Source organism: Spea bombifrons, chromosome 13 (assembly GCF_027358695.1).
Source record: "Spea bombifrons isolate aSpeBom1 chromosome 13, aSpeBom1.2.pri, whole genome shotgun sequence".
Taxonomy (NCBI): Eukaryota; Metazoa; Chordata; class Amphibia; order Anura; family Pelobatidae; genus Spea; species Spea bombifrons.
Genome location: NC_071099.1, coordinates 17,130,615 through 17,155,962, shown reverse-complemented (window position 1 = coordinate 17,155,962; position 25,348 = coordinate 17,130,615). Strand labels below are relative to the sequence as shown.

Below are 25,348 nucleotides of genomic sequence, written 5' to 3'. Positions count from 1 at the left end.
ATAAAAGGATGAATCTGCACAGATACTCCATCAACCATCATGAAGAAAACCTTTGCACTCCAGTTGGGCACCACTTTACCCAAACCAGCCACTCCATACAAGACCTTAAAATCAAAACACCAAGGTCATTTCAAAAACACCCAAGAAATAAAGACATTTGAAGCCAAAATGATACATTTTTATGATTGTAAAAACAGAGGACTTAATGTGGATTTGAGCTTCTTAGCACACTATCAAAACTTCCTATAACCTGCACCTTTTTTTCTTCTCTCCTACATGCTTACCCCTGCTCCCCCCCGACTTATCTGTGCAGTATATGCCAGTATTTACTACTTACAACCCTCTTAGTTTTTTGTCTGCAAATTCTCTACCTTGTTGCTTCAACCCGTTTTAACCCTGTATCAGGACATGTACTGGTCAGTTTTAAACTGTTTTTCACTTACTTGGTCAGAAATCCTTTTGACTTGATAAAGGGAGGACTCCCAAAAGCTCATCTATTTTAATACTGTTAGTCCAATAAAAAAGGTATTACAAGATTCTGCAACATTCTGTTTTTTGCATTCATATATCTCCATCATATCTATATATCATATCTATATATATTATCTATCATACATCTATATCTCACATTACATCTCTTTATATTATATATATATATATATCACATCTTTATATCTGTCACATTTTATCCATATCTCCACCCTTATATATATCTCCATATACTTATACATCATATATCTATATATCAATCATATGAGCATGCATTTTATATTTAATGTATATAAGCCATAACACTAAAATGATTTAGTTGCCACATCTCAAATAGCTTCTAAGTCTAACAGTTGTGTTACCACAAAATGATGCATTACACCAATTGTAAAAATGTACTTTATTACAAACTCTTAACAAATGTATGCACATAAAAATATATACACAACACACAAACAAGCAAGTGCTGGGGGTTAGAGGTCAAAGGCTTGCATCGAATGAGGTTGTGCCGCACTTTAAACCCCTTTAGCGTATGGGTTCCGATCCAGATTGAAATGTCACCGCTACATAACAGTCAGCATGGGACATTTTTACTTAAATTCTATGCCTTACACAATAATGGTAACAAACTTGGACTCCCCCTGCAAAATCATGTTAACTAACTTGCATTTATAAAGGGCAATTTCATTAAAATTAAAACAGTGCACTGTGACACAGCTAGGATTAACTGTAAACAGCAAAGACGCTCAATATCTGTACAAGTCATATAACGTTGGGCAACCTGCATTTAAAACATTACATTTTTCCAATAAAACCACTTTCATAGCTGCCATTTAAAAAATAGATGGTAACAACCCAAATGCAATATTACTTCCGCTCCTTCAATCTAACCAATTCAGAACATTTCATTGTCCGAATCCTCCAGGTATGTGACCGCTTTCTTAGCACGTCCAGGCCGTGCACGGGGAACAATATTTCCCCCGCTATCAGAACCAGAAGAGAAGTCTTCAGCTGCAGGCTTCATTTTCTGGAAATGAAAGGGAGGGGGGTGTAGAGCATGGAACCACATTTAACATTTTCTGCTGGGTAAAAAAAGGAATTAATCTGTTTGCCAATATAATTTCTGCCATTTTTCAGTGTATGTGTATGACATATAGAACCGTATGGGGAGATGGCACACAAACTCTGAAAAATCTGCAGGTTCCTTTATGTAAAGCTTGAGTGATTTAACCAAACCCAAGTCACATAGGGAGATACACGGGTAAAATGCATTTTTTAAGGGAGGCTAACGTTTCATTAACAAAACACACCAATTCTTCATTTGGACGTTTTGGTATTTGTTTAGGGAGTAATTTCACTCTCTCTCGAGCTGTATGCATGAGAAGACGGAGCAGCATCCAGACACATAGCTCATGAAACTTATACAAGCCAATGGTGGGAGTGCACCAGGGGCATGCCTTTCATTTATAGACTGGCTGTGTAATAATCAGATAAAGATTCACTCACTTTGACTGCTGTGGTTTTCTTCCTAGGTCCAAAATCTGAGCCAGAGTCGTCAGTTTCAGAGGTCTTCCTCTTGCGAGATTTTGTGGTTTTTGTAGTTTTCTTGGGAGCAGGATTGCCATCCTCGGAACTGGAGCGAGCTTTTTTTGCTGCAGTGGATTTTGCTGGCTTTGGTTTGGAAAGAGCATCCAAAATAGATGGCTGATTGTCTGGAGGGACAAAACATGCAATATGAGAGCAGCAGAGAAGAGAGCTTGATTAATAAAGAGCAGTAAGCGCGAGGCATGCTCTGTTCTAATGAAACAGGGCTTTCTAGGTTCCTCCTAACTAAAAAGGTGTCTTACATCTCATCACTGAAGAAAAAACATTTTTGGGATGAATGCACAAACAAGTCTAAGTACTTTCATAGAAATTGGGAAAACAAAGAAAAGTGCAAGTGCATATATGAGGGGGGGGATTCAGTAGAATCTCCCATGCATTAACAATTGGGACAGCATGAAAATCTAAAGGGACCTTTCGGCTATCGTATGCATTAAGCGTGCATCTAATGTCCTCTGGTAACAGGTCTTGCCTTTCTTTGTAGGTGCAGGGCCAGCTTTCTTCACACGCTTCTTGGGTGCAGGTTTCTCAGCTGCTGCTGGGGCTGGAGCAACAGACAGGCTTGGTTTTACTGAGCCCTCATCATCACTGTCAACTGCAATTACCTGACCAGTTGAAGGAGCTGCTGTTGGAGCTAAAATAATGAAGATTACAATTTGTAGTACAAATATTTTCATTTCAAAAGTATTACAAAATATCTGACCTTCAGAGCCAACATTTATCTGCTTTGACTGTACTTGGCCATTCCTTTCACTTACCTATGGCTTTCTGTGGCTGTGCAGGGGGGTTCTCTGGACTATCAGCCTTTTTGGATTTTTCTGTTTTCCTACAAAATAAAGTTTAAAAAATTACTGATAAAAACAAAAACTGGAACAATGCACTTTTAAACGAGTAAACTACAACACACCTAGTGAATGCTAGGCTGCATGTGCAGTGAGGACCTTTGCTACAGTCGTGTATGCGTATTTTCCTCAACACAAAACTTGTGGAATTTGACATAATCAATACATTGCCCTGCAGCATATTTATAAAGATGAGATGCCTCAGCTTGAGTTTAACAGATTTATGAAATAAGAGATGCATTCTGCACGTAGCAGAGGTTACCTCCAGACCCAACACCTAAATGTATGGCATTCATATAAAACTCACAGTAGTCAGTATGTAGCAATAAAGATAATTCATTTAATGCAAGCATTGCTTACTTGGGTGCAGCCCTGGGTTTGCGAGCAGGTTTGGGGATCACAAATGAGTCGTCCTCAGAGTCTGAGGGTGCACTGAGATTACCAGCAAAATCATCATCACTCATGTCCTGGGATTTCTTAGTACCACTCTCCTCCTCGCTTTCGTCACCAGAGTACAGATTGTATCTTACGCTCGCTAGAAAATTAATCAAGATGGGTTTCAGCAACTTGCCAGTATTTGCATAGAAACCATAATGCATCGTTACGTTCTAATTTATGCAAAAGCAGAGTATTATGCATAGATTTTAGCAGGGTACAATGTGAAGGGCTAATCCCCAGCTCCTATCTTATGAAGATTAAGTGGATTGCGTTTCAGTGTGAATACTGCAAAATAAGGAGGCCCGGTGAGTTTATAAGATGTATGCTACGTGTGAAAAGCCAGCCGGAAGCTGGGTGTCAGCCCCAAACCACAATCAAACAGTTGGAAATTTAGAACAGCAACAAAAATGCAGACTGTTGGACTTCCTGTTAAAATCATAACACAAGCCTTTCCCTGAAAAAGAAAAGCTGTCTGCTAGATGAAATAAGGCCACTTACAAGCAGCACGACGCGGCTGAGCAGCACGTGGCACTACCTCGTCTTCAGAGTTACTGCCTGAAACAAACATTGCAGGCTCGGGCTCTTTCTTCACTGGCATGAAAGGTAGAGTAGCCTGCTTCTTCCCCTTTACAGCTTTTGTACCTGTAAAAATACACACTGGTTATTTAGTTTTTAAATTACCACAGTCAGTTCCACCATGTCACAGCCAAAAGTAAAACCAACCTGGTTCTGTTTTCATTTTCTTAGCCAACCTTTCTGCAAGGCTTATGGATTCTGGACTGTTTTCTGGAGAATTCACAGAGTCTTCATTCTCACCATCACCAAACTCCATCTTCTTTGCAATATCCTCACCCTTTGAAGGAAGAAAATATAGATTTTAACACCAGGTTGTTTTACATCAAGAGATTTAAGGGGAACAAAAATTAAACCAAGCCAACCCTAACAAATGACATAATCTGCTCATATTAACAGTTTTAGTAAGAAGCACGTGGTACAGATCTACTGCGAAGGAAACGCTGGGCTTTTAGCTCTAGGCAGGGCCGGGTAAAGTGAGGTCTGTAAGCAATAAGGTTGCGCACTTTTAGTTACTGGGTGCACCCTGGCTTCAGTCCAAACGATGGTATCTGTTTCTGGCAGATATTTTGGAAACACTGTCATAAATGTTATTTAATGGATTAATGCAACTGTATTCTTACGCAGATCAGATTTGTGTACAAATAGCTATAATAGATGAAGATCTATTAATAGGTATACTTTGGTTAATCATTTTATTCAAAATTTAAGACTTCGGTAAAAGCCTGGAGAACTCACCTTTACCCGCCGTTTAATTTTCCTTGTGGCCTCTGCTTTCATAGCTGTAGTGACCCTTGGGATAACCCGTCTGCCATGAGGAGATGGAAGGATCTCTTGTAACTGCATTTTCTTCACTTGAGGTCTTCCGCTCTTACCCTTCACCACTTTTCCAGCACGGGAGGATTGCTCATCTTCCCGTTCTTTGGCCTCTACGCGCTGCCAGGACAGGAAGAGCATTAGTTGGCCGATTATTTTTTCAATTAATTGGATTAAAAAAAAAAACAAACAAAAAACACATTTTTCATTTAAAATAATTTAACAGAGTGGACGTTAAAAAACAGAAGCCCCAGTGGAAGTGCCAGCAGTAGCGGAGGATGTCTGCGCCCATCACACAGACGCCCACCAGCTGCCAGAGGAAGATCCAGGTCCCCTGCAGCGGTTCCTCATCTCTGGCAGCCAGGGAATGTTGCGCAATGTGTGCAGATAACCTCTGCTCCTGCAAGACTTCCGCTGGGGCTTCTATGGTGGAGCACCGGAAGGTCATGTCACGCAGGTGCGCAATCATAGAAGCCCCAGGGGAAGTGGGGGACAGGAGCAGAGGATGTCTGCACGCATTGCACAGACGCCCGCTGGCTGTCAGAGGTCGGACTGTAACAATCAGATCCAGATCCCCCCACAGCACTGCAGGGGACCTGGATCCTCTATTTGAGGTCAGATAAGATAAGGGGTATTTTTCACTACATTTGCTCTGAAAAAACCCCTCAGCTTATATTCAATAAAATCGATAATGAAATCCATTGGCAACGATTTTCATTATCGATTATCATAGATTAGTTGTTGCAGCCCTAGTGTGGCGACATATAGGGATCCATTCAATAAAGGCCACAGTAAAATTCCATTAAATCCAGTTAGGCTAGTTTGGCAGAAACTTATCAAGGTACATTGACCATTTGAACAGCCTAATAGACCAAAACTGCAGGGCTGATGCATGTTGTCTCAAAGTGTAACTACGATGTCATGTTTCTGTTGGTGAATGGGACAACAGCCCACTTTAAAGCCCATCGTATTCATAAATGAGCAATTATATAGTACCATTGTATTCTGCAGCATTATGCAGTGTTGGCTATCCACAAAACTTACATCTAGTTCCTCGATAAAAGCAGCAAGATCCGCCTTCCACAAGTCACCAGGTGACTTCCTCTTTATATCGTTGAGTTCACCAACCTAAAGCAGACAAAGCACAGCATTTAAATAGTTGGGGTAACATTGTGATAAAGCGCTACTTAAAGGTAAGCGGTAACAATTTAAGAGGAAATGACAAAAGTCAGCCATGGAAAATGTAATGAGTCAAAACACTAACTATGACCAGCAGACCTCTTAATGAATACCTTAGTATCCCTCTGCTTGCAGAGCTCATCCTTCTTCTCCTTGGTCAGATACCACAAGGGCATGTTGAGAAGGTAATTAAAATCTGGCCCTGAGGATTTAGCTTCTGCTTCTTCCTCTTCCTCCTCAATCATCTCTCCAGCTTCCTCCTGAAATACACATAAATACAATTAGAAATCAATAAGCTACGCATTTGCTTTTTGCCTTTACTGTGCATACTGTATGTCCAAATGCCAAAAATAGTCCATTTGTTTGTAATCGCAGGAAAATCACAAAATACCTTCTCTTGAGTTTGCTTCCAAACCTTGACGGGGTCGGAATCATACCCTCTCTGGATAAGTAGTTGGATTAGCTCCTTCTTGGGCTTGTTTTCTAGGAGAAAGGAAAAATACAGTGTTGCGAGGTGTACCAGAGGGGAACTTTTAGAGCTGTGCAGGTCTTTGTATTTCCTTACCAATCACAATCTTGCCCTCAATCTTCTCAAGAATGAATCTTGCTTGGTTAGTAAGCTTAGAGGCTTCTGCTGTTAACATTCCCACCATCCAGTCCTTCCTTAGTCCGTAGTAACGAAGGCGCAGCTCAAAGAATTCCTTCAAAATGTCCAGGGTGGTTTCATATTTTCTTAAGCAACCCACATGGTCAAAAAGTACCTGAAACATGGTTCATTGCGACTTATTACACACCATAGCGTAATAGGGGATATGGGCAGTGTTTGTGTAACGTTAACAAAATGCATACCATAGAGTTACACGTGAGAGGGGTTTGAAGCTTGAAGACTTTGTGGAGGCCAGCTGCTTCAGCCTCTGCTAACTTCTCCTCTGTCATCTTGATGACAAACCTCACAGTGGTGTCCGTGTGGTACTCCTTATAGTCTGTGATTAGAGGAGGAGTTTTTTCTGACCCGTTCAACATAGGCTCCAAAACCTGCTCTTTGTAATTCTGGTTATGGATGAAGAGATAATGGTTATGACTGTAGAATTAGGTTTATCAGAGTGGATGTATATTAAAACGAACAAAAAAAAAACCACAGCAAACAAATAAAAAACCTATACATTTAATATAGCATGTAAAAAATTAAAGTGTGCTGTGTAGACAACATTACTGATCTTACTATAGCACTGCCTAGAGACAGACGTGCACAACATACCTGGGTCCATGTCCTGATTGGAAGCTCTGATATTTCTATGGTTGTTGTATCCAGCACAGACAATTCACCGTTCATAACGTAGTGATTTGGACCAAGCTCTTCAATTACACCTTTGAAATTCTTATAACTGGGAAGCTGTGTAAAATAAATGCACACACTTAAATGAGATCTAAGAATTTATACCAATGTAGGAAAAAAAAATATGCAGGCTGCCCTCTGCTTATATCTCTCCCTCCACCCCGTGTGTCCTGCTTTTGTGAGAACAACGGTACTTGCAAGACACCCTTTATAGAGAGTTTGAGCATTCTCGTATATGTGCAGGCATTTTTTTTTTATTTGACAGGATAACATATGCCCCCTATTCTCAAATAGCAATTATGAAGAGTTACCATTGGCTGAGGATCTTCTCCATCCAGCAGTCTGCGAATGTTGTTTACAATCTCTCGGGTGTCATAGTTTGGTATTCTGCAAGACCAGCCGGTACCAATGCCCTCGGCACCATTTACCAGGACAGTGGGTATGATAGGAATGTACCACTCAGGTTCGACCTTCTGGTTATCGTCATAAATAAATTTTAAAACGCTATCATCCATCGGGGGAAAGAGAAGTCGAGCCAGTGTGCTATTGGGGGGAAAACAGATTTTTTCATATAGCGCCATCGTATTCTGCAGCAATGTGACCAGGGCCTCTGTTATTAACCGTGCTAGAGCCATTTGATTAAGTAAAACCACCCAGCATATCCCACAATCTATACAGGTTCCTGTATGAAACAGTTTGACCTTGGTATCAAAGCACTACAGTACTATGTTAAGTTACTTCTCTGTTAAATATTACATGCATGTGGATGGCTAATAAGTCACTTTCCAGTGACAGTCCATTTGATAAAGAAATCTGGAAGTTGTGTCAATTGCTTGAAAAAGAAAAAAAAAACCCAAACTTAGAACATACCTCAGCATGGTGAAGATGTATCGAGGACTGGCAGCATCTTTTCCACCGTGCAATCTGGTACCAAACTGACCAATGGGTTGCAAAAGGTTGATATTGTTGCTGCCCACAAAGTTTTGTGCCAAGTTGATGATTGTCATCATCAAGGATGTCTACAGAAGAATAAGGAAGAATCTCAAGTAAATCACAGCTGATGTGCTGAAACAGCTGTCCCAATACATCGGGGAGTGTTACACACACACACACACACATATATATCTATCTAAAAGGACATCCTAAAATTATAAGCATTATAAAGGCCAGGGCTCTAAACAATACATTGTTTATAAGTACAGCCTTCGTAAGCATCATACGATTTTGGCTCCTGGACTTGCCTTTGGTCTTTAATTACTCTTAAGTAATCAAAGGCCATTACAGAATTGGCAGATGTCTTGTGTATGCAATCCTTCACACAGTATGTATCTGGTATCAAGTCCTCTTGTATATATGGTGTGGTGACCACCAGAAAAGCAGGTATGGGCAATACCATAAACACAAGTTTGAGCACCTGTTTCAAATGTTATCTGAAGTGGGTAGGTAGTTTTTCCAGCACCTCTAGAAATGAAATCTTGATTGCAATTACAGAGCTTAAGGTCATGAAGACATAATGTAGAAACGCTCACCTCACCGTGATGGTACGCAGACATCTCTGCTACAGAGCCAGCCAGCTGGGCCACTTTTACCTCCCTCTTGTCATTCCTTTTGAAGCAGGTATACAAAACTTTTCTCTGGCCAGGCTTCAAACCTTGGGGACGAGAGCAGATTTAAAGATGTTATGTGCACATGGCTATTGCAAAACATTGCTCTGCTTTATGCCATAAAAAGGGCAATTTCTCCAAGTTTACCAAACCCCCCTTCTTATTCTCCAGTGGTGCAAGTGCATTAAAAATCATTACAAAAGCCCCATCCCCAGATTTTTTACACAATGTGGTTTGAAAAAACTTATAATATAGCTGAAAACCAGAGAAAAGAAGATCCTTACCATCAACAAGTGAAGGGATGGATCTCTCATTGTCAGAATTTGAGAACAAAATAAGTTCTTTGTTAATAAAGTCATTGTAGGTTAAGTACTTGGTGGTTTTCCCATACAAGAAATCCTGAAAGAAAGAAATAAGTGTTCAACCCTGTGAAAATCCATGTACATACATACACATTATATAAATATTTCCTAACATATTCTGATTTCTTCATTATCAGCAACCTCTGAAATACGCAATCAGGTCTATCTGCTTCAGACATTGCATTTCAACTCTATAAGTACATAAGGACCTGCCCCAGCACCCAGATGGCACCCATCGTGGTCTCCTCTCAGTCTCAAGGTCTCCTCTTGATCCTCCCATTTCTCTTCATCACAGCTCTTTGTCTGCCTCGTTACCTTTACCTCCGTATTTTCTCTTTATCCCTCACCCCTTCTCATTAACTCTGCTTTCTAGTTTTCCCTTATTATATTCGTTCCCTTCATCTTACCACCTTTACTCTTATCCTCTCTCCTCCCCTCTCTATCACTACCTCAACTTCCCCCCCCTCTCTCATCTCTTCCATTCCTCTATGTCTCTTCTGATTTGACCTGGACCCCCCCCCCATTTAAACAACTGGTGCCAAGCGCTGGGATAGCATCAACGAGCATTAATTTAGAGGGCGGTCTCTTATGTCCCCAGAGGGGGAAATAGCCCCAAATGGAGACCGAGTAACCAGACAACAAGAGTGCTTATGTATGTTTGCGATGACCCAGCCCAGCGCTCTTTAGTAGGAAGGTAAGCCATCATGGCAAATGCTATAAAGACAATTTAGGTGGGTAGGACCCTATATACCGAAGCTGTAGATGCAACCAAACTACATAGATTCTCAGGTACGTGTGAGGTAGCCCATTTCCGATTGGTTTAACTATCTCTGCAGTTTAGAAACTGTTACAGTCACACTATCCATATGCTTTACCACATGCTTTCATTTTAAAGAGATCTTAACATACCATAAGCCTAGCATGGGAGGAGGCTCGACAAGCATATAACTGACCAACAATTTCAGAAATCAACCTTTTATATGCAATTGCTATTCCACTATGGACAAAATCTATGAAATACACAGAAAAAAAACCATGTCCCTTACCTCAGGCAGACCATGCAGCCTCCTCTCCCTTCTGTCTTGCATGAAATTGGTCAGCCATTCCTTGCGGTCATCCACCTTCTTGCGGCTAAAGGCCTGAGAGGAAGCAAGGTTGAGTATATTGTACATGTTGTTGGGACTATTAAAGCCCGTGTATCGCTGAAAAGAGAGAACTGCCACTCATGTCTACTAAAATATATTACCAAGGTGATCGCAGCATCATCCATTGGGCCATCATATTTGAAAAGAATCCGATGCCTCTCCATATCAGCAAAATATTCTTTAGCCTCTTTGGATGTGCTCGTCCCCAGACCTGTTCATTAAGAAAACTCATTGTTGGACAGCTCCATGATATAAATATATATAGGAAGATTAACATCTTTTATACATAGGCAGCATTGTAGCAAAACTGGTAACTGTTTTTTGTTTTTAAATCCTAATAGGTCAAAAGATACAATTTTTTTAGCCACAATTTTAAAACCATTTTAACCATAAAAAGGTTAGCTCCCCAGTGTAAGATTTTATTACACTACAGCCATATCCCCACCGTGTGAAGAAACCTGCCACCTCATGATAAATAAATTGGCTTTTACTTGCCTGGCTGGGCACTACCACACAGGGTTTTATAACAAACCTTTGTAGTACTTTATTTTCCAGCTTTTGTGACCGTCTGTGCTGTTCTTCCACTCATCAAATTCTGGGATACTGTAGAATGAGAGCTCCTGCTTGTTTTTAGAGACCTGCCGGTAACAGGAGAGTAATGTCAAGAACTGGGGGCTTCCAGGTACTTCTCCCTGGTATTATTGGTGGTGACCAACTTTCTTTCTACCTTGATAATGGGAGTGATAAACTCCTCCAGAAAGCGATGCTTGAGCAGAGAAGGCCAGTTGTGATGGATGAAGTTGATTAGCAATCCCTTGATGTGGGAACCATCTTGATCCTACAAAAAATCCAGAACAAACACCTAGTCTCGTCACTGCAGAATGAGCTCAAGCCTGGGATTGTTTTTGAACACGACAGGTCACGTTGGGAAGTCACTGATGCGGAACCAGTAGAGCAAACTAAATATTATGGGGTTTTGCATGATCACACTTTCCCCCCTACGAAATTAGTCTAAAAATAAAAGCTGTGGATTTCTATACAGTCCTCTGTCATACCTGATCTGTCATGATCATGATCTTTCCATAGCGAAGAGTCTTCAGAGACTCTGTGTCCTCGTATTTCTTCTTATATTGCAGTCCTACAATTTTAATGATGTTGTTTATTTCAGCATTCTCCATAATCTAGAAGACAAATAAATAAGTGCCGATTACAATGAAAAGGTGCAAAGTCAACTGTTGTGAATATAAATATCACATTGTACTCTGATTTAACATACAAAGATCAGTAAAAAAAGCAAGAGGTGTACACTCCACACAGATGAGCTCCACAAGTCAAACTTTATTTTTATTATAAAAAGTAATAGACATCAACCCCAATTTTGGTGCGTTAACCACACTTATTAAAAGTAACACCAAAACTGAAAAATTTTAATAAAATATATATATCTATAAAATTGCTAACAGCAATCACACTCCTATCATGCCAAGTCAGCCAGTACATGCAGGAATCCGGGTATGCCTGGGCATGACAGGAGTGTGATTGCTCTTAGCAATTAATCATATATATATATATAATATTGATTTTTATTTGTCCAATTTTGGTGTGTTACTTTTAATAAGTGTGTGGTTTTTTTTTTTTCCCCAGGTGTGTGTGGTGGGGTGATTTTCAGTTTCAGCCAAGTGAATGCTGAATTTTCAGTTTTGGTCCAGTATTTTCATTTTGGTGCAAGCCTACACCACACATTTACTAGCATTTGAACCTTTGCTTATATGACAAGGGAGTTAGAGTGAAAGCAGTTTCAAAAGAGGGGAATCAGCATGGAGTACGCTCCCAATTATTTTGCACTTCAACCACAAGTACAGCGACAATAGAAACTAATGCGGAAAAATATCCTCAATGTGGAAATTTAAAGAACAAAAGGGAAATGAAACGGTTTGCTTCATCGACCCTGGGAAAAAGGCTGGTGCATTTACCTGCTTGTGAGAAGCTTCCCTGACGTTGAGAAGTTTGCCTCTAAGTGGGAACACTCCATATCTGTCTCTTCCCACCACACCGAGACCAGACACAGCCAATGTTTTGGCCGAGTCTCCTTCAGTCAGGATAAGTGTGCAATCAAGAGAGTGTTTGCTACCTGCAAAAGACACCAAAATAAATAGAGATTATAACATGGGATGCTAGAAGACAACATATTGATATTGTAGGTTGTAGGTCTTGCTTGGTGTGACTTGATTAGGCCAATTAATCCATGTCATCACATACCAGCATCGTTGGCATCATCTAGTTTTGGTACACCCTTGATCTTTGTGTGCTTCACAGCAGAACACTTCTTATTTAGCATACTCTGAGCTTTAAACTTCACCCAGTTCAAGATGCTTTCTACAATCCCACAACTGCTTGCCTAGAAATGAAAGTGAAAACACAAGCTATGAATAATTCTGGCATATGAGAAGGGTTGCATAGAAAATTTCTGAAATATATTTTACTTGCAATATTATAACCACCAACATGATACCTCCCTATAGCCTCATGTCAGTATATTCACCACTATACATCAGAAGGTTGCAGCTGTGTATTCTAGGTAGCCTAACACACTTGAATATCATTCCAGGAAAGTGTTTTTAAATACACCTTAAATGTAACATACTTTCAAGCCTATGCCTGCTCACCCACAGCTAAAATCTTAAAAAGAACACTCACAGCCTTAATAAACTTTTCAGACAACAGACATTTAGACCCAAAGCTTTTTGATTGCAACGTCATGTTCTCCTTTGTCTGAGAGTCAAATGTTGGGTTCTCAATCAAAGCATTCACAAAGATCCACATATGATTTTTTATCTGTAAGAGGAAGAAAATTTTGAAAAGATTACACAATGCTAAAAAACAAAATTACACCGTAAACCCCAAAATCCCATCATTACTTGGCAGGTTTTAATACACATCAGACCATACACCTAACCAAGGACTTTAGATCTACACAAAGTAGTAGCATGGGAAAAAACCCACCCCTATATACTTAATGCTCAGTTTTCATGGCGAGGAGGTAGTCACTCAGATTAAGAGCACCATTACTGAAACATAGAAGCTGTAAGTGATGGAAATGGTATACAACCTACCTGGAAAGGCTTCACCGAGATGCCACCCTTATTCCTCCTTTTTACTACTTCAATAAGTTTAGTTGTAATCTGGTCAGCAACATAGTCAACGTGCCTGCCACCCTGATTAAAAAAAATGTAAAGATGTATGAACAAGAACCACAATCATTTTATTCTTAAATTAGACAATAATATGGCAGTTACTCGTTGGTCAAACAAGCTTTTCCAATATTTCATGCAAGGGTTAGAAAACAAAACTTACTTTTGTGGTAGCAATGCTGTTGACAAAGCTTATTTGTTGGAAGCCCTTTTCACTCATGGTCAAGCAGACCTCCCAGCGATCATTGACCACCTCGTGCAGCACTCTCAGTGGGTTACCAGTCTCATCCAACTTATCCTTAATGTATAAGTCCACATAACTAAGGAAGCCAGACACCTTGATGGGAGCAAGAAAATAATCTGTTAGATTGGATTCTAGCAGACAGCAGAATTGTGCAAGTGCCCATCATTTGAACTTACAGGAAGTCTAGTTCCATTTAGGAAGACTTTGACACCCTTGGAAGATCCAGCAACATCATATGCTCTTCGTGACATCAGAGCCACAATATCCTTGTCCAGAATCTGCATCTTAAATTTACTCAGGTCTGGTTGGAAAGTGATACAAGTGTAATCTTCTCCATCAAATGACTTAATTTTTGATTCTGTGGTGCTCGACATGTTGTTCATCCAGGACTGTTTAAAGAGAAATATGTTTATTAATGATCCTTTCAATATTAATAAAATCTGTTGCTTGTTATCAGAATTCCAGAGAATTGGAGGAAATTTATAATACAGCTTTATCACAAACCAGAACTCATTGTTTGCATATTATGTGCCACATGTGCTCAGAAACCTGTAGTCACGCAAAGCAATGATCAACTCCTCTCAACCCTACGCCACCTAATAAATGTATGGACAAAAAAAACCCCAGCCATGCACGGAAAAAAAAAAAAAAAACCACAGAAGTATTTTAGAAAAGGAGCTGAGAAACAAAAAAATAACCTACATTGTAAGCTAATTTACACAGGACCCTCCTCACCTGTTTATCCAAATCATATTATTATGTTACATACCATCTGTTAAGTCCCGTCTACCCGTTTTACACGGCTGCGGAATATGATGGCGCTATATAAAGCTCTAATCTGATTTTTCTTAGCATTATATAAACCTACTCAAACACTATTTATCACATTGAAATTTTGGAGGTGTATTTTAAGCTTTCAAAACACTACGCCCTGTCTGAAATACAGCTCCCAACTAAGACAGTACCAATGACTGTACTCAGGCCTAGCTGAATGATACCACAGCAAACACCTTGCCCTAGAGACAGGTTGCCCCAAGATGTTTCCTAATTCATCTAACAATTGACTGATATAACTGAAGCGTGCCACTTGCTAATGCGCAACATTAAACATTACATTTTTCCCATCTAAATGCATGGAGAAAATAATCTAGATCCTCCACAAACTTTTATGGCTTAAGTCAGTTTCCATTCAAACTTCTCATCTGACTACAAAAAAAGTCAGCCTTATTAAAATCACTTAGTGGCATTCCCTTCAATACAATCCTGTGAGGTGCAAGTGAATTTAGACTGTGTCCCCCTCACTTTCCCAAGAAGTATTAGATCTTCAACACCAACTGTTTTGTTGCAGAAATACACATCTGTGGTAAATATGAGACACATACATACAGTACCTGTTTAAAAATCTTTCTGTATTCTCGACAAGCCGTTTCCACAGTAAACTTGTTACTGAAAATGTTACACAGTTTGGCACCATAACCATTACGGCCGCCTGGGTTTAAAAAAACAAACATAAAAAACACTAAAATAGAGCTTTGTTTATGGCACAAAAACACAAGTTAAACCAGACAGAACACTCAGGATACCTGTAACTTTCTTTTGTTCATCATCGTAATTACTAGAAGTCAACAGCTGTCCAAAGATCAGGGCAGGAACAAAAACTTTCTCTACCTTGTGTTCAACAACAGGAATACCTTTCCCATTATTCCACACACTAATTGTATTGTTCTCACTGGTGGGGGGAAAAAAAGAGCAACATGTAGGGCTGATTAAATAACTGTCTCATAGCTTAATAAGCAATACATAAAGCAGCTCTTATAACGCCATTAAATGCTAGGAAAAAGGCACAGTATGATTTCCAGACAACTTACGGATCAATTGTGATCTTTATACAGGACATAGATGGGTCCCTTTGCTTGTTATCTGCGGCATTTACTGAAATTGAAAACGGACAATGGTTAAGTAGGTTTCAGATTTTACAACACAAAATTCTAATTTGCCTAATCCACAGACACCGTTCCTATAATTCAGTCTCCTCTTCACGTATTTGCTCGATTATAAGACGACCCCTCAAAATTTGAATATTCAGTTAGAAAGACTGACAATAACACTACCCTATAAGAAAAAAGTTATTAGTAAATATTAATTTACATGTAAATGATTTTCATATTTAATAAAAACTGATTGAGAAAAATGCATTTTTTGTTTTTATTTCCCCAGTTATGCACATCTGCCCCACAGCTTGCTACTCTGTCCCCAGATATGCCCCTCTGGACCCCCAGGTATGGCACCCTGCCCCGCCGATATGCCTTATACCCCATATATATACACACACACACACACACCACTGCCCCCCCCAGATATGCCTTATGCCCCCATTTGCCATTCTATCCCCTGATATGCTTTATACCCCCTATACGCCCCCCCCCCCACTTACCGATGCATCCCAAGACCTGCCCAGTGCTCCAGACTCCCTGGTGTCGAGTGGGGGCAGCTGGTGGACGTCTGCGCACAAACTCCGCTGGTACCCGACACTTCCCCCAGGCTTCTATGACTGAGCACTGGAAGGTCACATTACGCTGGTCCTCCTTCATAGAAGCCCCGGCAGAAGTGCCAGGTAGCAGCAGAGGCTGCCTGTGCGCATAACTCAGACTTCCACCGGCTGCCAAAGAGGAGGATCCAGGTCTCCTGCAACGCTGGGGGGATCCTCCTCTCTGGCAACCTCATTTGCTCTGAAAAAAAACCTTATAATCGAGCAAATACTAGAAACGAAACATTTAACAAGGAAAGGAATGCAAGTGAATATTCCAGGGCTGCAACTAACTATTTTCATAGTCGATTAGTTTGCCGATTTTTTCGATTAATGTTTTGTTTATTTAAAATAATTTAATGAACACTTTCGATGTTAAAAACAAACAGCAGAATAAAAAAAAAAATGAGAAAAACCCATTTCTTGTTTTATTTCCAAGCCCGCCCGACCCTCCCAGGCTTGAAACTGCCTCCCAGATATGCCTTATACACACAGATATGCCATTTAGCACCCCCCCATGCACCAGACTCCGGGCAGCGGGTGAACGTCTCCGCGTAGACAAACCTCTGTCGCTGGCCGGCACTTTCACATCGCACAAACGTTCACAGGCAGTTGGTGAACATTGTGCGATGTGCGCACACAACCTCCGCTGCTGCTGCTGGGGCTCCTTTGGTGGAGCACCGGAAGGTCATGTCAAGCTGGTGCTCCATCATAGAAGCCCCGGTCGAAGTGGAGGGCAGTAGCAGAGGATTTCTGCGCGCATCGCACAGACGTCCACTGGCTGCCAGAGAGGAGGATCCAGCTTCCCTACAGCACTGCGGGAGATCTGGATCTTAGTGTTATAGTCAGACGTCTATTTGAGGTTGGATTATAGGACAAGCATTTGCTCTGAAAAAACCCTCATCTTATATTCGATAAAATAGATTCAACTAATCGATAATGAAAATTGTTGACAACTATTTTCATTATCGATTAGTTGTTGCAGCCCTAGCATATTCAAGAATACCTGCTGCACCATTAAACACAATCGTGCTTTCCTTGTTTTATGCGCTACTCGAGGAAACGCTGAAATGAACCATACATTTAAGCTGTATAACAATTGTACCGTTGTAATCACCAATGAATAAAGGAAACACAAAATGTCACTATTCTGAAGGTGGCCTAACATAACAGATGAACACACAACAAACACTTACCCAAAATTTCATCAAAGATTTTATACAAGCCAGGAACAAATGTCACATCCCTGCAGTTTAGTCCTTCCCCTTCATCATATACCCACATTTGCTGTAAGGAGAACAAATTAGAAAATTTGCAGGATGTAAAGAAATAGATTTTACAAAGAAATTCACACCTTCATACATCACATCTCTTACCTGAGTAACTGGCTCCACCGAGCCAATGTAGGTATCCGGACGGAGCAATATATGCTCCAACTGTGTCTTCTTTTGATAGATTCTCTCAACAGAAAGCCGCTTGTCATCACGTTTCTTTACTTTATCCACTGAAGTCTTGTTCTCAAAGAGTGGCTGTAAGAAAAGAAAAAAGCAAATCCTCATAAACATAACGGAAGCAACCATAGCTGGCACCCCAAACGTAAAGCTAACATTTTAGCGGATACTGCTAGCTATGCCCATAAAAAGTACTGTAAAATCATAATGAACATTTGTACCTAGACTTGTCCGTTTGCAGGTTGGGGGGGGCAATCAGTAGTAGGGCTGCAACAACTAATGAATAAAATCGATAATGAAAATCATTTAATTTAGGGGCAGTTATGGTTAATGGGGTGTTTAGGGGCAGCTATGGTTAATGGGGTGTTTAGGGTTAATAAAGGAGCAGCTGTGGTTAATGGGAAGTTTGGGGTTAATTTGAGGCAGTTGTGGTTAATGGGATGTTTAGGGTTAATTTAGGTGCTGTTGTGGTTGATGGGGGTCTTCAGGGTTAATTTAGGGGATGCTGTGGTTAATGGGGTGTTTAGGGTTAATTTAGGGTAGTTGTGTTTGATGGGGTATTTAGAGTTAGTTTTGGGGTAGTTATGGTTAATGGGGTGTTTAGGGTTAATTTAATGATGAGGACTGAGGGTTAATTTAATTAATTTAATAAAGTTAACTTAAGGTGCAGTTAGAGGTAAAGGGGGGGCAAACTAAGGGGAATCTAAATCCTGGGGGCAGTGAAGATTAACCCAGTACTTATTTGTAAAAGTATGGTGTCAGTGTGCTGTGAACAGGTCTGTGACTATGAGGGGACTATGAGGTATCTGGGGGGTATAAGGCGTATCTGGGGAGGATGGAGTGACATATCTGGGGGTATAAGGCATATCTGGGGGTATAAGGCATATCTGGGGGTATAAGGCATATACGGTATATAAGGCATATACGGTATATAAGGCATATACGGTATATAAGGCATATGTGGGGAGGGCAGCGTGGCATGTCTGGGGAGGATGGAGTGGTGTATCAGGGGGTATAAGGCATACAGGCACAGTGGTATATGTGGGTGTGGGAGGCGGCGTGGCATGTGTGGGAGGCGGCGTGGCATGTGTGGGAGGCGGCGTGGCATGTGTGGGAGGCGGCGTGGCATGTGTGGGAGGCGGCGTGGCACGTGTGGGAGGCGGCGTGGCACGTGTGGGAGGCGGCGTGGCACGTGTGGGAGGCGGCGTGGCACGTGTGGGAGGCGGCGTGGCACGTGTGGGAGGCGGCGTGGCACGTGTGGGAGGCGGCGTGGCACGTGTGGGAGGCGGCGTGGCACGTGTGGGAGGCGGCGTGGCACGTGTGGGAGGCGGCGTGGCACGTGTGGGAGGCGGCGTGGCACGTGTGGGAGGCGGCGTGGCACGTGTGGGAGGCGGCGTGGCACGTGTGGGAGGCGGCGTGGCACGTGTGGGAGGCGGCGTGGCACGTGTGGGAGGCGTTTGGATTTAACATCATTTGTAAAATTATTTTAAATAAATGAAAAATGTACATTTTTTTTATCCGATTAATCGAAAAAATAATCGGCCAACTAATCGATTATGAAAATAATCGTTAGTTGCAGCCCTAATCAGCAGCCTATCCAGCTCATCGGTCACTGGATTTTCTCGCTTACATAGCATGTAAGAACCAGGTGCAGCAAACATGCATTGCTACTCGGGTATGGCTACTAATCACATGCTACAAAAACGAGACATCGGAAACAATGTATGTGTATGTAGCCAGCATACAGTCTGCCACAGAATTCTCAAAGGGGTCTATCATCCTGTGACAGTACAGAGAACTGGGAAGACCCCTACAAGAAACCACAGCTATACATCCGGAAGGATTGTCCAGAGTTTCAGCACCAGCTTGGCTCTTTTAGAGACACACAAGCATATACTTCAGAATAGTGTTATATATGACTGATGGATTCCAGGTACATGCAAATTAAACAGAAAATATCAAAATATCCATAAGTTTGTGTAACACTGTGTATAAATATCCACTGGTTATCTGCCACATAAGTTCACTGTCAGGCAACTAAATTAAACCATGCAGGGAAGTAACATCACAACTACTCAATTTCTGATGCTGCCATCTGTTCTGAACACTTCTACATTTGCTCCTAAGTGTGTAAGGACCCGATGCCTGTACTGTCAGAGACCATCTCCAGACAGAGGGATGTTCAACTTGGTAGGCAAGGGGCTTTAATCAGTTAGAATATCAAGCTCAATGCATACATTGTGTTACATGTAATATACCGTTTTTTTCTTACGGGAAACAAACACTTTGCAGCCACTTATATAGTACAATATAACAAATTAGCCTTCAAGACTTTGAACATAAATGGACCAGCGCCACATGCATCATAAATGACCAGTTTAATAATAAAGAACACATGCATTAATGCACCCCCCACTAACAATAATACTCTCAAAGCCAGGCATCACACGGACACTGTGCACAGAGAATTAGTCGCCTAGTGCAATACTATCTTTTCTACCATGAATCTGGTGAATTCTTTTTTTTTTTTGTAAATGTAATTTTTATTAGTTTTCAAGGAACAACAGAAAAATAGGGAAAAAGGGAGAGGGCAAAAAGGGAAATAGGGAGGAGAAGCACCGGTGGATAGGACGGACGGGAGGAGGGCACAAGGAGATAAAACTGGACACAAATACCCGACGCAGCGGGCAAAGGCAATACAAAATCAAATGTAACACCGGCACCTGGACAGCCATGTAGACAGCGGTCCGTACAGAGTGGGAATAACCGACAGTCTTATCAGACACGAGCAAATAAGAAACGGTGGCAAAGGCAGCACAGAATCAAAGGTAACACCGGCACCTGTGCAGCCACGGAGACACATCGGTCCTTACAGAGTGAGAATAACAAGCAGGCTTATCAGAACATGAGCAAACAAGAAACGGCGGCGTCCAAGTAAATAAATGCGGTGTAATAAGGCCTAGTACGCAGGACACGTAGACCTCCCCACCACCCACCCGGGAGGGAAAAAGGAATCAAAGTAAGGAACCAGAGGGAACAGCAAGAGGGAAAAAAGGAGACAAACACACAAACAAGACACCAGGGAGAGAGAAAGAGAGGGGAAAAAAAACAACAACAAACAAAAAACACACACACAGGGACGGAGGTCCCACCCGGCACCCATCAGCTCGCAACACAAAGCAGCGGAATCACTGCAGCAGGAGAGATTTAGTAATAGGGTCCGCCAAAAACGAGAGCCAGTGAAACCACGTCCGGAGATATTGCGCATGACGGTCCTCGGATTGCAGCACCAGCTCTTCAAACACCCTGATTGACTCGACCCGTTCGATCCATTCACGAAAGGAGGGCCGAGAAGCGTCCTTCCAGTGGAGCGGGATAAGCGACCGTGCAGCAGATAGTAAATGACGGGTCACCGACTTTTTGAAGCCACCAATGGACTGAGTAGTATGACTGAGCAAGTAAAAACTAGGCAGGAACAGTGGAGGGTCGTCTGAAAGGCGTCGTACCGTCTCATGGACACTCAACCAGAACGGAACAATCTTAGTACAGTCCCACCAGATATGGCGTAGAGTACCAGGAGCAACACCACAGCGCCAGCACTTGTCAGAGGAGTCGGGAAAAGCTCTATGGAGCGCCACAGGCGTCATGTCTGGTGAATTCTTATCTTAATGTGAAATATGTGCTAATTTCATCAAGATAGATCAACTCATTTACAACTCTGTTATTAGCTCTGCTTTATTGCCTTTGTGATACCAATGTATCCTGAGCTTTGCTATTATCTTATTGTTGTTTTCTAGTAACCAGCCATTTTTTTGCATAGCTGAGATTTCCTTAGATCTCTCCACAAACGTTTATCGCGTATGTATGTATGTATGTATGTATGTATGTATGTATATATATATACACACGCATATATATATATATATATATATATATATATACACACACGCATATATATATATATATATATATATATATATATATATATATACACACACGCATATATATATATATATATATATATATATATATATATATATATACACACACGCATATATATATATATATATATATATATATATATATATATATACACACACGCATATATATATATATATATACATATATAAATCACACACGCATATATATATATATACATATATAAATCACACACGCATATATATATATATACATATATAAATCACACAGTCATTTTCTCACAATAGACTTAATTTCATTAAACACCCTCTAATTACACATTTGTACACACACTGCCTGGTAATAGAAGAGGTTTACTATAAAACACTCTAAATGTGGAGCAATCACCACGGACACCGTATTCCATACTTATATATTTAAGATCCAACCCATATACAGCTATAAGGACATATGGAAAGCCACATTCCTAGAACTATAAAACCTGAACGCAAGTATATCCTTTCATAACATCACCAGCCTAAATGCACTCATACCCCGGGTACTGGCGCTTTAATGTACTAAGCTTATGTTCTCGCAAGTGTGACCGGGTATGTATTAACGCTTTCACGCTTTGCTCGTACTCAATTCCCCAGGACAACAGTTTTTCAGTGACCCACTGAGCATTAAGGCCCTCATGTGTAATGCTGGCTATAGCTCCGTTATACTCACTCTCAAAGGTTCAGTCTCCATGGCCTTTGCTTCTCCCGGTATTCTCCGTAAAGTCTTCTAACCCCGAACCGCCGCTCACAAGATTCTGAATAAACGCGCCGACCGTTACCTCACGCACTTCAAATCTCCTCGCGCGCCTAAAACCAGCCGACAATCAGCGGCGGTCGGAAAAAGCGAATCCACCAATCACAAGCGGATGGGCGAGGCCTGGTGTTATAAACCTTCCAATCATAAAAAAAGGCGATTACTCGAACTTCCGTTTACCAGAAGAAACTCAAGCACAACAAAAGCAGCAAATAAAGTTATTTTATTTGCTGCTTTTGTTGTGCTTGAGTTTCTTCTGGTAAACGGAAGTTCGAGTAATCGCCTTTTTATGATTGGAAGGTTTATAAAATAAAGATTTGAAAAGAAGGCGTGGTTTTCTGGAATGATTGACAGTATAACTGACCGATACACAATCAGCTTTGTAGATAGAGGCGTTAACCTGGCACAGATTTGTGGAGAGAGTTGTTACGTTTGGCTTGCCCGGGGACCTCGGGTGTTACGCTGCAGTGTCTCTTTAACTCTTTCGGCTCCCCTCCTGCCTGTCTTCCTCTTCTTACCTTTCTTCCCTCTCTTCCTCTGTCTTCATCATTCTTACTTCTCTAAAACTCTCTGTGCCTCTTCTCTCTCCCCCTTCCTCTCATTCTTCCCTTTCCTGTCTCTCCTCAGCCCCCTTTCATCACTTTACCTTTTTATTTTCTCCCTCTGTGTCTCTTCCCTCTCTTTCTTTCCTTGTGTCTCCTCTCTATCCCTCTTTCTTCTCTCTGTCCCTAATACCACTTTTTTTCTCCTATCTTTCTCTTCTCTCGTCCTTTTTCTTTTACCCATTTATCTATAGGCACTATATAAATTAATAAAAGTAGTATCTATAATAAATATTGGTATACGTCGTAGAAAATGTGTTAATAATTGAAGTTATGTAAATAAAAGACACTATTCTACTTGTGGATGCCATACCAGGGCTTGTTTACGCTCTCCCTCACGTCCTACCCTGTCCCTGTGCCACATGCCCTGCCCGTGGACTTTTAACCCCTCGTAGCCTGGACACCATCACCCCGACCACGGCGCTCGTTCAAGGAGATAACCCACGGCTGGTGGGATACAGACAAGGGGTGGTTCGGAGAGGGAGCATCCTGCAGAAGAACCGAGATCGGCCGCTGTTCCTTCAGGATCACCGCGTGGATGACAGCTAAAGTTATACGGACATTGCTGGGCTCGGTGGCCTAAGCTTAGCGCCGGACTGTCTGGGCAGGGCAGGAAGATGTGGATATGATTTATGGTCTTTTTCTCACCTAACCTGTATATAAACCTATGTGTTTCCCCAATAAAGAGTGTGTTACTTCCCTGGACATCAGTCTCGTCTAATGCTTCAGGGGCTCGCTGGATTGCTCATTGTCCTTTTCAGAACAATTACAGCACTGTATTTGGCTACGCCTCGGCAGGCTACGGTGCTATTGCATCGAGGATACCGAGCCAGTTCCTGATCCTTTCCTCGCTAGTATCGTCTAGTGCTGGAAGCGGTTAACCCTTGCGGTTCCGGGAGGAAGCAACAAAGAACTGACGGGTGTACCCAGCGGTCATAATAACAAGTAGTATATAAAATAACAATTTGACTTACATGGAGAGAAAAAAGATCTGTCCTGCAGAATTTCTATAAACGCTGAAGTGTAAATATGTGCTCTCAATGCTTGTGCATGCGCATCAGAGCACATACATGCACACTGCAGACTGATAGGTATCTCGTACAGACAGAAGTAACCCCCAGAAAGGGGAGCGCCTTGGTTTTGGAGGTGTAAGCGGACATAAATGAGACATGGCACCTCAATGCATAGAATGCCTATGGAATGCCAGCTAGTTTAGGTTTCCTTTATACCTTGCGTAGGGATCTGTACATTTGGAGAACCGCAATATTGTTACGTTTCAGGCAGTATTTACAATTTAAAAAACATTTTGAATATTCATTCCCTGCATAGCAAAAATAGCAATGCAGAGAATCTCTAATATCTCGACAATAAAGTAAAACAATAGGTTTTTATTTCATTTAAAGGGTATTTAGAGGTCAAAGTGAGGTCCTGTTTTCAAAGATCCATGGTTACCGATTTTAAGCGCTGTTTATAACCAAAACAAATCATTTTCTTACATTTAAATTAGGAAATAATCTGCATATACAGCCAAATATAATAATATAAAATACAAAGCTAGTATGTAACTGTAAGAAATATAATGCCAACTGATATAATATCCTTGAAGGCCACCCAACTACACGTTGAGTCTACAACTACTCCTTGAGTCTAGTGTGCAGGAGAAGACAAGAATGCCCTGTTGGATGTCTGTCCTGAGCAATTCCATGCACGTGATCTTTGATCACCACATATAGTGATAAGGGAAAGCTATTTCAATGCACAGAACAGCTAACGTCTGAGAGCAGCTGTAGGAATCACTGTCCATGAGCCATCTTCCAGTGATTTCGGATCCCAGTCCTTCGGTATTTGTGTGACTTCTCCATTCCCCGCAGTTTCTATGACGGACAGGGTTCCCCATCTGACTGGTGCCATGCCAGAATGCCTTTTGAGGCCTGGAAGTGAGAAAACAAAATTGGGTGGTGATGAGGATGTAAGGGAGGAAACTAGACAACGAAAAGACGGGGGTTAAATGGAGGGGGTAAATGTGTGGAACTTGTTAGTGATGGGCATACAAATATCTCAAATATCTCAGCTTTAACACAATGTTTCCTTCTCTCAGCTATCCCGGCAATGAAAGCATCCTCAGCCTACCGAATTCAGAGAGGTAAAAAAAAAATCAACAAAAATTCTGAAAAAAATCTAAAAGCTGTCTTTAAGCAAGCCAAGCTCTCTGGTGC

At 41.3% G+C, this 25,348-nt stretch overlaps 2 protein-coding genes across 3 annotated transcripts in view; both read right to left on the bottom strand.

Moving 5' to 3' along the window:
• Positions 1 to 874: 874 nt before the first annotated feature.
• TOP2A (DNA topoisomerase II alpha) lies at positions 875 to 22,619 on the bottom strand. Its single transcript, XM_053453064.1, has 35 exons — positions 22,447 to 22,619; positions 17,725 to 17,877; positions 17,545 to 17,635; positions 15,690 to 15,753; positions 15,405 to 15,550; positions 15,213 to 15,310; positions 13,998 to 14,210; positions 13,741 to 13,914; positions 13,500 to 13,601; positions 13,084 to 13,221; positions 12,646 to 12,784; positions 12,360 to 12,517; positions 11,442 to 11,567; positions 11,114 to 11,224; positions 10,919 to 11,024; positions 10,488 to 10,597; positions 10,288 to 10,380; positions 9,164 to 9,278; positions 8,805 to 8,926; positions 8,146 to 8,294; positions 7,587 to 7,818; positions 7,198 to 7,332; positions 6,789 to 6,989; positions 6,505 to 6,700; positions 6,331 to 6,422; positions 6,053 to 6,199; positions 5,805 to 5,888; positions 4,683 to 4,880; positions 4,095 to 4,224; positions 3,870 to 4,013; positions 3,294 to 3,468; positions 2,850 to 2,917; positions 2,564 to 2,725; positions 1,996 to 2,201; positions 875 to 1,516 (listed from the first exon to the last, which is right to left on the bottom strand). The coding sequence occupies exons 1-35, from the start codon at positions 22,465 to 22,467 to the stop codon at positions 1,385 to 1,387; spliced, it is 4,731 nt and encodes a 1,576-aa protein (XP_053309039.1). The 5' UTR covers positions 22,468 to 22,619; the 3' UTR covers positions 875 to 1,384.
• Positions 22,620 to 24,505: 1,886 nt separating this feature from the next.
• The window catches only part of LOC128471095 (collagen alpha-1(V) chain-like), a 30,288-nt gene continuing 29,445 nt past the window's right edge, over positions 24,506 to 25,348 (bottom strand). For both annotated transcript variants that reach the window (XM_053452952.1, XM_053452951.1), the window contains one exon: positions 24,506 to 25,063. In XM_053452952.1, coding sequence (XP_053308927.1) covers positions 24,853 to 25,063 — 211 coding nt within the window. In that variant the 3' untranslated portion in view covers positions 24,506 to 24,852. The remainder of the gene's footprint in view (positions 25,064 to 25,348) is intronic.